The sequence below is a fragment of the Drosophila simulans genome, chromosome 3L, assembly GCF_016746395.2.
Source record: "Drosophila simulans strain w501 chromosome 3L, Prin_Dsim_3.1, whole genome shotgun sequence".
Lineage (NCBI taxonomy): Eukaryota > Metazoa > Arthropoda > Insecta > Diptera > Drosophilidae > Drosophila > Drosophila simulans.
The window spans coordinates 3759429-3768550 of NC_052522.2; the positions used below are offsets into that span (position 1 = coordinate 3759429).

The 9122-nt window shown below is 44.6% G+C and overlaps 6 protein-coding genes across 7 annotated transcripts; 2 read left to right on the plus strand and 4 right to left on the minus strand.

Annotated features, from left to right (window-relative positions):
• Window positions 1–13: 13 nt before the first annotated feature.
• LOC6736666 (mpv17-like protein 2) lies at window positions 14–998 on the minus strand. The gene has a single exon (XM_002083486.4). The coding sequence runs from the start codon at window positions 994–996 to the stop codon at window positions 145–147; it is 852 nt and encodes a 283-aa protein (XP_002083522.2). The 5' UTR covers window positions 997–998; the 3' UTR covers window positions 14–144.
• On the minus strand, window positions 934–1998 carry LOC6736667 (mpv17-like protein 2). The gene has a single exon (XM_002083487.4). The coding sequence runs from the start codon at window positions 1921–1923 to the stop codon at window positions 1240–1242; it is 684 nt and encodes a 227-aa protein (XP_002083523.2). The 5' UTR covers window positions 1924–1998; the 3' UTR covers window positions 934–1239.
• Window positions 1999–2123: 125 nt separating this feature from the next.
• Window positions 2124–4834, plus strand: LOC6736665 (GPI mannosyltransferase 3). 2 transcript variants are annotated; one of them, XM_016170803.3, is made up of 6 exons: window positions 2124–2302; window positions 2362–2560; window positions 2823–3290; window positions 3349–3930; window positions 3989–4232; window positions 4323–4834. In XM_016170803.3, the coding sequence occupies exons 2-6, from the start codon at window positions 2433–2435 to the stop codon at window positions 4494–4496; spliced, it is 1596 nt and encodes a 531-aa protein (XP_016030288.1). In that variant the 5' UTR covers window positions 2124–2302; window positions 2362–2432; the 3' UTR covers window positions 4497–4834. The 2 variants fall into 2 exon arrangements, with proteins under 2 accessions (XP_016030288.1, XP_016030287.1); XM_016170802.3 differs by having other exon boundaries at window positions 3989–4834.
• A 282-nt stretch (window positions 4835–5116) lies between these two features.
• On the plus strand, window positions 5117–8927 carry LOC6736668 (succinate--CoA ligase [ADP/GDP-forming] subunit alpha, mitochondrial). The gene is made up of 4 exons (XM_002083488.2): window positions 5117–5284; window positions 7183–7631; window positions 7982–8266; window positions 8329–8927. Exons 1-4 carry the CDS (start codon window positions 5248–5250, stop codon window positions 8542–8544), a joined length of 987 nt encoding a protein of 328 aa, XP_002083524.1. The 5' UTR covers window positions 5117–5247; the 3' UTR covers window positions 8545–8927.
• LOC27207653 (accessory gland protein Acp63F) lies at window positions 5969–6519 on the minus strand. Its single transcript, XM_016183343.3, has 3 exons — window positions 6381–6519; window positions 6160–6321; window positions 5969–6104 (listed from the first exon to the last, which is right to left on the minus strand). Exons 1-3 carry the CDS (start codon window positions 6409–6411, stop codon window positions 6040–6042), a joined length of 258 nt encoding a protein of 85 aa, XP_016030289.1. The 5' UTR covers window positions 6412–6519; the 3' UTR covers window positions 5969–6039.
• Window positions 6494–7044, minus strand: LOC6736669 (accessory gland protein Acp63F). The gene is made up of 3 exons (XM_002083489.3): window positions 6900–7044; window positions 6681–6836; window positions 6494–6620 (listed from the first exon to the last, which is right to left on the minus strand). Exons 1-3 carry the CDS (start codon window positions 6925–6927, stop codon window positions 6559–6561), a joined length of 246 nt encoding a protein of 81 aa, XP_002083525.1. The 5' UTR covers window positions 6928–7044; the 3' UTR covers window positions 6494–6558.
• Window positions 8928–9122: the final 195 nt, after the last annotated feature.

Consider the following 9122-nt stretch of genomic DNA (forward strand, 5'->3'; position numbering starts at 1 on the left):
AAGGACCAAGATGTGTACTAAACATGCATATTTATTGGTATTAAGAGCCTCTTATTTACATAATAACACTCGTGTTCACAATAACTAAATAATTTTGGTTCTTATCGATATCACACCTATTCCGCGATTCCTATTCGTTCTGTCTTAAACGGCTTTCTGGGCTTCGGGACTCGTCGTTGAACTCTGAGGCAATAGGTTCTGCTCGGAGGACTCAACTAACTTCTCCTCCAGTGGCAGGTGAACGCCGAAGTCGTGCTTCATGTAGGACATGAGCACATTGTATACAGCCGTGCACACATTGACGAAGGTCACCCGGTATTTGGTGTCTAAATAGCGAAAGTTCAGGTACTGCGCCGCCGGCCAGGTCATCCAATCCAGCATGTACACATACGGGAACTTGGAGATCAGCTCCTGATTGGTGGCGTCCAGGGTCTGGCGCTCCAGATAGCAAATCGAATAGAAGAATATGACGATGCAGGCGGGCGACATGACCAGCTGGTCAATCAGGATCTTCTTGAAGATGTTCTTCAGCGTACGAGCGGGCATTACCCTGTCCATCCAGTTGTACACGTAGTGATGAAGAGGTCCCTGCAGCGCGCCAGCCACAAACATCCGGTACATGCGATCCGTATCGAAGCGGTCCTGGTGCCGCAATCCCCGCCTGTACTCGTACTCCTGGGCTATCACATCGCCCACGACCATCAGCAGTCCGGAGCCCACCACGTTTGTAACGAGCAGATACTTGCCGAACATGTTGCTCCACGCGATCTTCGTCCATCGCAGCAGTATGAAACTAAGCGCTCCACCCTCCGTCTCCCCCTTGCCATGGGTAAAGCGCAGTCCGTACTTTTGGTGACCCACTCCATGGCTTCTCATCCGGCACAGAGCCGCAAAATCTCTGCGGGAATTGTGGGAGCCATGGATTTTGTGGGTCCAGGGAACGGCCGGGTTTCGGAGACCGTAGCACTGGCGCAGGCAGCGAGTGCCAAACATCATTCGCAGCCACTGCAATTTGCGACTACTGTAGTCCCGTGTGTTTTTGATTTACGTTACGAAAGACCCGATTGTTTTGACGTTAAACTAGCAGCTGATTGGGGATGGCACTTTTTCGACTGACCACTTACTGCTTCTGCAAGCTTCGAATCGATAGCTTTCTTATCGCTTTTAAAATGTATTCATGAGTTGTTGGAACGCCATTATTGTATTTTGCTTATTCAGTTCAATTGTCATTAAATATAACTAGGGATCATGGTAGGAAAACCCGTACTTTATATGGGAAAGCAGAACGACGTACACGCAATTGGCTACATTAACGAACACCACCCGATAGAGGGAATTGAGGAAGCGAAAGTTAAGATACTGCAGACCCGGCCAGAAGCAGCAGTCTAACATCCAGGTGTAGAGGAACTTCTCCGACAGCTCGCTATTGCACTCCACGAAGGTCTTTCCCCCCAGCAAACTGCTGACGTAAAAGAACAGGAAAATGTAGATGGGCGACATGATCAACTGATCCACGAGTATCTTATGCAGCACACCCCATCCACTAGTGCCCGGTAGAAGCCCATCCAACAGCAGATAGAATCCGTGCTGAACCGGACCAATCACCGAGCCCGTAATCATCATGCATCCTGAGCGAGAGTAGTCAAAGGCTTTCTTTTCACCAAATCCCTCGTACTGCTGAGCAATTGCATCGCCGATGGCGAGGAGCAGTCCCGATCCGATGGTATTCGTCAGCAACAGGTACTTTCCGAACAGCTTCGACCAGAATTTTGCATTCGGAGGAATTTGGGGGGCTGTCGCGAAATGCGTTACGAACTGGCAGCCCATCTTCAGCGGATTGGCCAGTCGAGTCCAGCTAAACATCCTAATCCCATCTGATCCTGTTTTGTTTTTTTGTAGGTGTGCGAATTGATTTAAAAACATAAATTTTCTATCGTTCTGACATTGCAGGAACCGGTTTGTGGATCAGTTTTGTAATTTATTGATGGGAACAATAGATTTATATTGAATAAATCATTTATCAAAGGAATGTAATTGCGCAACTTTAAAATGACATAAAAGCTAAAAGTTGCATAGCCTAACACCTCACAACACTGACCGATATATGTACGCCGATAACTTTGGTTATTTTCCAAAAGGACTCGGTCTGGTTACACTGTTCTGTTCGGTTTTGCTTTGCACTGCTTTCGCGTTATTTTTAGCCGCTTTTTTTTGCCGAAAAGATTTTTTGTGGCTAAAAGCCATCGCAATTTCCACCAAATCCGACCGGTTGGTAAGCCACAAACGCACGCAACTATTTAAGGTTAGGACCGACCTAAAAAAAACGCCTGAAATCGTGTATTAAGCGCATTTGTCATCCAGGTGACTCAAAACCATCCGGATTGCCGGGTGGCGACAATTTTGCGTTTTTGGACCAACGCAGCGTTATTATAATGAGGCTGCTCTACGTGTTTCTGCTGATTTTGGCCGTGCGCCTGGCCTCCGTTTTCGTGGTCCAAACTTATTACGTTCCGGATGAATACTGGCAGAGTTTGGAAGTGGCCCACAAGCTGACCTTTGGGTAGGTTCAATTTCAAGTATTTTGGTTCGATTCCTGGTCATAAAACTATGCTGATTTTGATTTGAAACTGACAGCACATAAATCGCACACTAAATTTTAATGTGTAGTATAGTCTACGTAAATATTTTCAGTGATAAATGTCCTTTAGTAACAATATATGCAGCATCTTGGTCATATCATTTGATGAAAATCCTACTGAATCCTTAAACAAAATCTTTATCTGTATTTTCCTTTCTACCTAACTCACTTTCTGTATTTTTAGCTATGGCTACCTGACTTGGGAATGGGTTCAGGGCATCCGCAGCTATGTGTACCCCCTGCTGATCGCCGGACTCTATAAAATCCTGGCCCTCCTGCAGTTGGATAGTGCCCACCTTCTGGTTGTACTGCCAAGGATTCTTCAGGCTCTGCTCTCGGCCTACTCCGACTATCGCTTCTTTGTGTGGACGGGCAAGCGAAAGTGGGCGCTGTTTCTGATCCTGGTCCCGTGGTTCTGGTTCTACACGGGCTCGCGCACTCTGGCCAACACATTGGAAGCCTCCCTGACAACGATTGCGTTGAGCTACTTCCCCTGGTATGGCGAATCCACTGCTTACCTGTGGCCAGCTGCCATCTGCTGCTTCCTGAGACCCACGGCTGCTGTCATTTGGCTCCCATTATCCTTGTATCATCTGCGCAAGAGTCGCCAGAACGCGCTGGAGCTGATCCTGAAGCGATTTGTGCTCGTTGGGTACGATAAGAAATCTAAAACATTGGCAGTTTTATAATAGTATCGCCTTAACTTGTAGTTTAATCGTTGCTGGTCTGGGAATAGCCATCGATACCTACTGGCATGGTCAATTGATAGTGACTCCGTACGAATTCCTCAAGTACAACATATTCAACAACATCGGCAGCTTCTATGGCTCACACCCTTGGCACTGGTACTTCAGCGTGGGCTTGCCCACAGTTCTGGGCATCAACACCTTGCCCTTCATCTTCGGCGTGATGGAAACTGTGAGGAAGTCGGAGAAGTACCCGGTTAGCAAGCAGCTCCTGATCACCATCTTCCTGACCCTGGTTGTTCTGAGTGCCGTGGAGCACAAGGAGTTCCGATTTGTTTCTTCGCTCCTGCCGCTCTGCTTGTACGTCATCACAGATGCCCTATCGCGTTGGAGCATCAGAGCCTCGAGCACAATGTTGTGGACCACCGCTTTGGTCATTCTCTTGGGCAATGTTATGCCCGCTTGGTATTTGAGCACGGTGCATCAGAAGGGACCCATTGAGCTGATGCCCAAGTTGAGAGACATAGCTCGGGAATACAAAGATGAACGTGAACACCAGGCGAATATTCTCTTCCTAATGCCTTGCCACTCCACACCATATTACAGGTAAGATGCTTTTACTATCTTTTCTTTCAATGTTTTAATATTGCTTTTCTCTTGTTAGTCACATCCACCAGAATGTCACCATGAGGTTTTTGACCTGCGAACCGAACCTGGAAAAGAAGGAACAGTATAAGGACGAGGCCGATCGCTTCTTTGAGGATCCCATGCACTGGATTAACTCGCACATTCCCATGCATCCGCCCACCGCTTTGCCAACACATGTGGTTCTGTTTGATCCGCTGGCCGAGAACATAAGCGTGTTCCTCCGTAACTACCGTCTGCTCCATCGCATCGAGCACGCAGAGGTAACACGGCTAGAGGGCTCGCAGGCTCTGGTGGACCAGTTGTCGGAGGCACTGGGTGCCCAGTCACCTAATCTTGCTTCTCTCTTGCAGAATCGCCAATCGCGCACAGGTCGTTCCATTTTGGTGTACCAGCGCTTGAAGAAGGGCGAGGAAAATGCATTTAATCGTGGTACGGATCCAGGGCAGCACGAGCCGGATGTCCACGATCATCCGCCGCTGGAGGATCTCGTCCTGGCCAACGAGAACGAGAATCTGTTCAATTAGATAATAGAGAAAATAAGAGAACCCACCACCGACGCCCTCCGTTCAAAAGCAAGAAGCAATGACACATTTGAGATTGACTAATAGATACAAACCCATATTTTGTATCCATTTTTGGCCTTAGCAAAAGTTTTTAAAACATTGTCGCCCGAGGAGAACAGAAAACAGAAACGTAATTAATATTCGTAGGCGCATGTTGTGTACTCTGTGCTAGTTGCTAATGTGTAAGCCATCTAAGTCATATTTAGACGCTAGAGGCAATGTATTTTACGTAGTCGATACAACACTTGATCTGTCCTTTCTTTAAGATCTCGAAATAAAGGTTCAGTGGAGTAGATAAATATTTATTCGGAATTTTTAGTATGGGTATTGCTCAGAATCTGATAGCAAAAAGAAGTATATGTATGTTATATATTTATATATTTAATATATCTCATTAGTGGTTAAAACATTAATTTCGACGTTTGTTATTTTTTTTTAAATTATCTTTTTAAAATATTTAGTAAATAACATTTTCATAGAACAGCTGTTTCAAATGTAACTGTTGAACTTTCTAATCGATTGGTGGAATACCCCGATCGTAACTTATCGCAGCTAAAATATCGATGGTGTGTCGTAAGCCGTTGCAGTCGCGCTATCGATACTATCGCAGTGGTTAACCCAGCACTATTCGGCCGATTTCGCACTGCATTAATTAAACGCGTTTTAATTGAGTAAAGCTGTTTTTATCGCACAACCACCACACACAGATAATATGGCTGCTTCAATGAGGGCGCTGCTGAAAGTGCGAGGTGCGTATTCCCCACATCGGTTGCCTAACACGCCCGATAGCCTAACAGCATAATAAATTATATAACTTCAATGGATTTACGGCACCAAAAGAGCGAATATCCGAGCAATTGGGAAGCACCTGTCGTTCCGACGGATCTGCTGATTAGTCGGCCTCCATTGGGATTAATAAGCGGTTCAATTTGCGAATCCGCAGATACGTGGCTTCGAAAAAGTGAAAGAGGGGGTGTGCGGGGGTTGTGTTCAAGGTTCGCTTGCATGTGACCCAGCGTACAAACAACCGTTTTTTCGGCAACAAGTACAGTGGAACACCGCTTTGGCGACCATAACTTATCAACTTTTCTCATAGTGGATATACGTATATACGTTCAATTTAATAGTTTAAAAATGTACAAGAAAAGTTACTTAATTCGAATTTGGTTTGGAGTATATTTTCCAAGCTCCGATCTATTTTCATAAATACTATATCTGAGTTATATAGTATATTGGTATATTCCCATTACATCTTGGGAAACTCACTGAGAATAAGGATAAGCCGGAAAATCTTCATGGTGAATGTTAGAACGTTCCAAATGAAATGGAATGATTAGCTGCTAATTACCGAAACATGTCATATTTAAGGCGATTAAAGTAACAAGTGTGGAATTCTCAACAAATTCCAAGGCCACCAAAAAGGCGGCGTTTCATAAGGTTTCAAATCTTTATTGGATGTGATCTAAGACATAAGATGCTCTATAGGATAATATAGATGTTTTCCTTATCTAGTTTTCCTGCATCTGGGTTTACCCCTTGGACACCTTCCGGCCTTGATTTTCAGAAAAACTGGAAATGTAAACAAGGTTAGGCGAACCGAATACCATAATTGAAATGAACCTACGAGGTTTTCCCAGTTCGGTCAGTTTGCACTGCTCTTGTCCAACGTGCAAAAGACTTAAGCCTTGGAAGTTACAGCTAGCTGCAAACGCGCAGAAAGGACTTCCAGGTTTAATAAATCCTTCGCAGACACTCTTTTCACTCGTAGTATCGAATATATTCATGACTGGAGTTGGCGAATAATTCAGAACTTATTTACTTGCAGTAGCTTGCGTAGAAACTCACTCAGAAAAAATAATAAGCTCAAAACCTTCATAATCTCGCACGCAGATTAAGTAGTTTACATATAATTTAATGCTTTAAAATGCTTCCCAGGAGAATTACTTTTAACTAAAGAATACAAGTTTTTAAATTGCCTTTAATTGAAACATATATGCAATGTTGAAATATTGGAACTATATTACTATTTGAACGAGCAACGGGGTTTATCAGGGCGACATTTTCCGCTAATTATTTTGATGAATCCTAAACGAATCAATTAAGTTTTCTGAAGCTCAAAGTTCAAAGATGTCCTCAATTACCCACCTGGTTTTCCGTTTTCTTCGCGTTCACACGACATATTTTCCACGTAACTTCTATTTGGACCATCAAAGTTACAATCAGGAAGAATTCCACAGTGAGGACTAAGATTTAGATGAAAAACTTGGCTGCATTTGCTCTTGGCTTGTACAGTTAAAATTACTAAAGGGGATGTAAAAGTTAAACAAATATTGCGGTTAGCAACAGAAGCTCCAAAAAACTCACATAGAATAAAAACGAGGATAGCTTTCATCTTGCAAAGAGACTGATATTCTAAAAGTAAATACACAACTTAAATAGAAATGCATATGGCGGAACATATTCCATTCGCTCTAGAAAATCAATTATGTGTATCTGAAAAATGATCGAGAAAGATAGGAATTAAATAAATAATAAAAGTAATGTAATAATGTGTATGTAAATTTACACTTGCAGACTGCTTTATCAATATCCAAAATCAAAAATTTCCACCTTTAGTCCTAAAATGATGCATTCTTACATTTTTCAGATGGCTTCGTCGCCGGAGTGCGCTGCAATTCGCAGTACAACAAGACGCGCGGCAACCTGAAGCTGAACGGCGATTCGCGGGTGATCTGCCAGGGATTCACCGGCAAACAGGGCACGTTCCACAGCCAACAGGCTCTGGAGTACGGCACCAAGTTGGTCGGCGGCATTTCCCCCAAGAAGGGAGGCACCCAGCATTTGGGACTGCCCGTCTTCGCTTCGGTGGCGGAGGCCAAGAAGGCCACCGATCCACATGCCACCGTCATCTATGTGCCACCACCGGGCGCTGCGGCCGCCATCATCGAGGCCCTGGAGGCGGAGATCCCCCTGATCGTCTGCATCACGGAGGGTGTGCCGCAGCATGACATGGTGAAGGTGAAGCACGCCCTCATCAGCCAGAGCAAGTCGCGATTGGTGGGTCCTAACTGCCCGGGAATCATCGCCCCCGAACAGGTTCGTACATCTCCAGCGCTTGAGAGATAAGCTTGGCCAGAGGGCAAAGTCCACGTTCATGTGGTGGTTTTCTTATCTCTTGGTATGACGCTCGCGTTGAACTACATATATCTGTTTACTATTCAGTTTTCATCTTGCTTATTGTTAATGTGCAAACAGGCCTCCATTGACACACCCTTAAATTTGGGCATTGAACTTTGCACCTGAAGTTGATGGTTCTTGCGGACCTTACGTTTTTTATTACCATTTATAACGCTTATCGTTCTATGCGTCACTTAGTGATTACCCACTTCACTTTACTTGAAGTTATGCCAACCGTATAATCTTTAACTATGTTTTTCTGATTGCAGTGCAAGATCGGCATCATGCCGGGTCACATTCACAAGCGCGGCAAGATCGGCGTGGTCTCGCGCTCGGGAACCCTGACCTACGAGGCCGTGCACCAGACCACGGAGGTGGGTCTGGGCCAGACCCTGTGCGTGGGCATTGGAGGCGATCCGTTCAACGGAACCGACTTCATCGACTGCCTGGAGGTCTTCCTCAAGGATCCCGAGACCAAGGGCATCATCCTGATCGGCGAGATCGGAGGCGTGGCCGAGGAGAAGGCTGCCGACTACCTGACCGAGTACAATTCGGTAGGAGAAGCCATTCTAGATCAATCCTTATCATTACTAAATGTCCTTATATCCTATTGCAGGGCATCAAGGCCAAGCCTGTGGTCTCGTTCATTGCCGGAGTGTCGGCGCCACCCGGCCGTCGCATGGGTCACGCTGGAGCCATCATTTCCGGAGGAAAGGGAGGCGCCAACGACAAGATCGCCGCCCTGGAGAAGGCCGGCGTCATTGTGACCAGGAGTCCTGCCAAAATGGGCCACGAGCTCTTCAAGGAGATGAAGCGTCTGGAGTTAGTGTAAATAATTAAAGGCCATAACCAAACCGGAATCCGTACGCCGATCAAAGCGTATACGCAAACTCATGATGATGAACCTAACGTTAAGCTAAAAGTGTCGAAAATCGAAATTGCATTCGAGCGAACCCAAATAAATTATTGTGAAAAATTACTAGAGAGAAACGAGAGGCGTTGAATTGTGACATGTATTCCAAGAATTAAGTTAACTACTGCCGTACCACCAAGTTGAACTAAAATAACTCGCACCAAAACCAAGATTTCGAATTGTTATTGCACTCGGCTAATTGTTTGTGTTGCGAACAGATTTTTGCCTTAATTTTAAATGCCTGCTCGAAATATCAATGCGAATTGTATCTGAATGTGTAATAAATATGCATAAAAACAGGATAGATGTGGTGAATTTTAGTGGAAAATATGAATTTTCAGGACAATTTATTTAAACTAAATCAAAATTCTGTGGAGATTGTAAGAATGGATGGCAGAAAAAAAACATTTATGTATTAACAAAATCATAATTTATGAAAAGCAATTAAAAACGGATTTAAGGAAATTTAAATAATTTAGTTTTCTAGTTTCTTGTTT

Bases quoted from the DNA above. Each gene is read 5' to 3' on its own strand.
- LOC6736668 (XM_002083488.2), top strand. From the start codon at position 5,248: ATGGCTGCTTCAATGAGGGCGCTGCTGAAAGTGCGAG. The intron at 5,285-7,182 runs GTGCGTATTCCC...TACATTTTTCAG, and splicing joins GGCGCTGCTGAAAGTGCGAG to ATGGCTTCGTCGCCGGAGTG. The intron at 7,632-7,981 runs GTTCGTACATCT...TTCTGATTGCAG, and splicing joins GAATCATCGCCCCCGAACAG to TGCAAGATCGGCATCATGCC.
- LOC27207653 (XM_016183343.3), bottom strand. From the start codon at position 6,411: ATGAAGGTTTTGAGCTTATTATTTTTTCTGA. The intron at 6,322-6,380 runs GTGAGTTTCTAC...CGCCAACTCCAG, and splicing joins GAGCTTATTATTTTTTCTGA to TCATGAATATATTCGATACT. The intron at 6,105-6,159 runs GTAGGTTCATTT...TTACATTTCCAG, and splicing joins GACCGAACTGGGAAAACCTC to TTTTTCTGAAAATCAAGGCC.
- LOC6736665 (XM_016170802.3), top strand. From the start codon at position 2,433: ATGAGGCTGCTCTACGTGTTTCTGCTGATTTTGGCCGTGCGCCTGGCC. The intron at 2,561-2,822 runs GTAGGTTCAATT...CTGTATTTTTAG, and splicing joins GCCCACAAGCTGACCTTTGG to CTATGGCTACCTGACTTGGG. The intron at 3,931-3,988 runs GTAAGATGCTTT...TTCTCTTGTTAG, and splicing joins CACTCCACACCATATTACAG to TCACATCCACCAGAATGTCA.
- LOC6736669 (XM_002083489.3), bottom strand. From the start codon at position 6,927: ATGAAAGCTATCCTCGTTTTTATTCTAT. The intron at 6,837-6,899 runs GTGAGTTTTTTG...CATCCCCTTTAG, and splicing joins TATCCTCGTTTTTATTCTAT to TAATTTTAACTGTACAAGCC. The intron at 6,621-6,680 runs GTGGGTAATTGA...TGATTCGTTTAG, and splicing joins CGAAGAAAACGGAAAACCAG to GATTCATCAAAATAATTAGC.
- LOC6736667 (XM_002083487.4), bottom strand. From the start codon at position 1,923: ATGTTTTTAAATCAATTCGCACACCTACAAAAAAACAAAACAGGATCA.
- LOC6736666 (XM_002083486.4), bottom strand. From the start codon at position 996: ATGATGTTTGGCACTCGCTGCCTGCGCCAGTGCTACGGTCTCCGAAAC.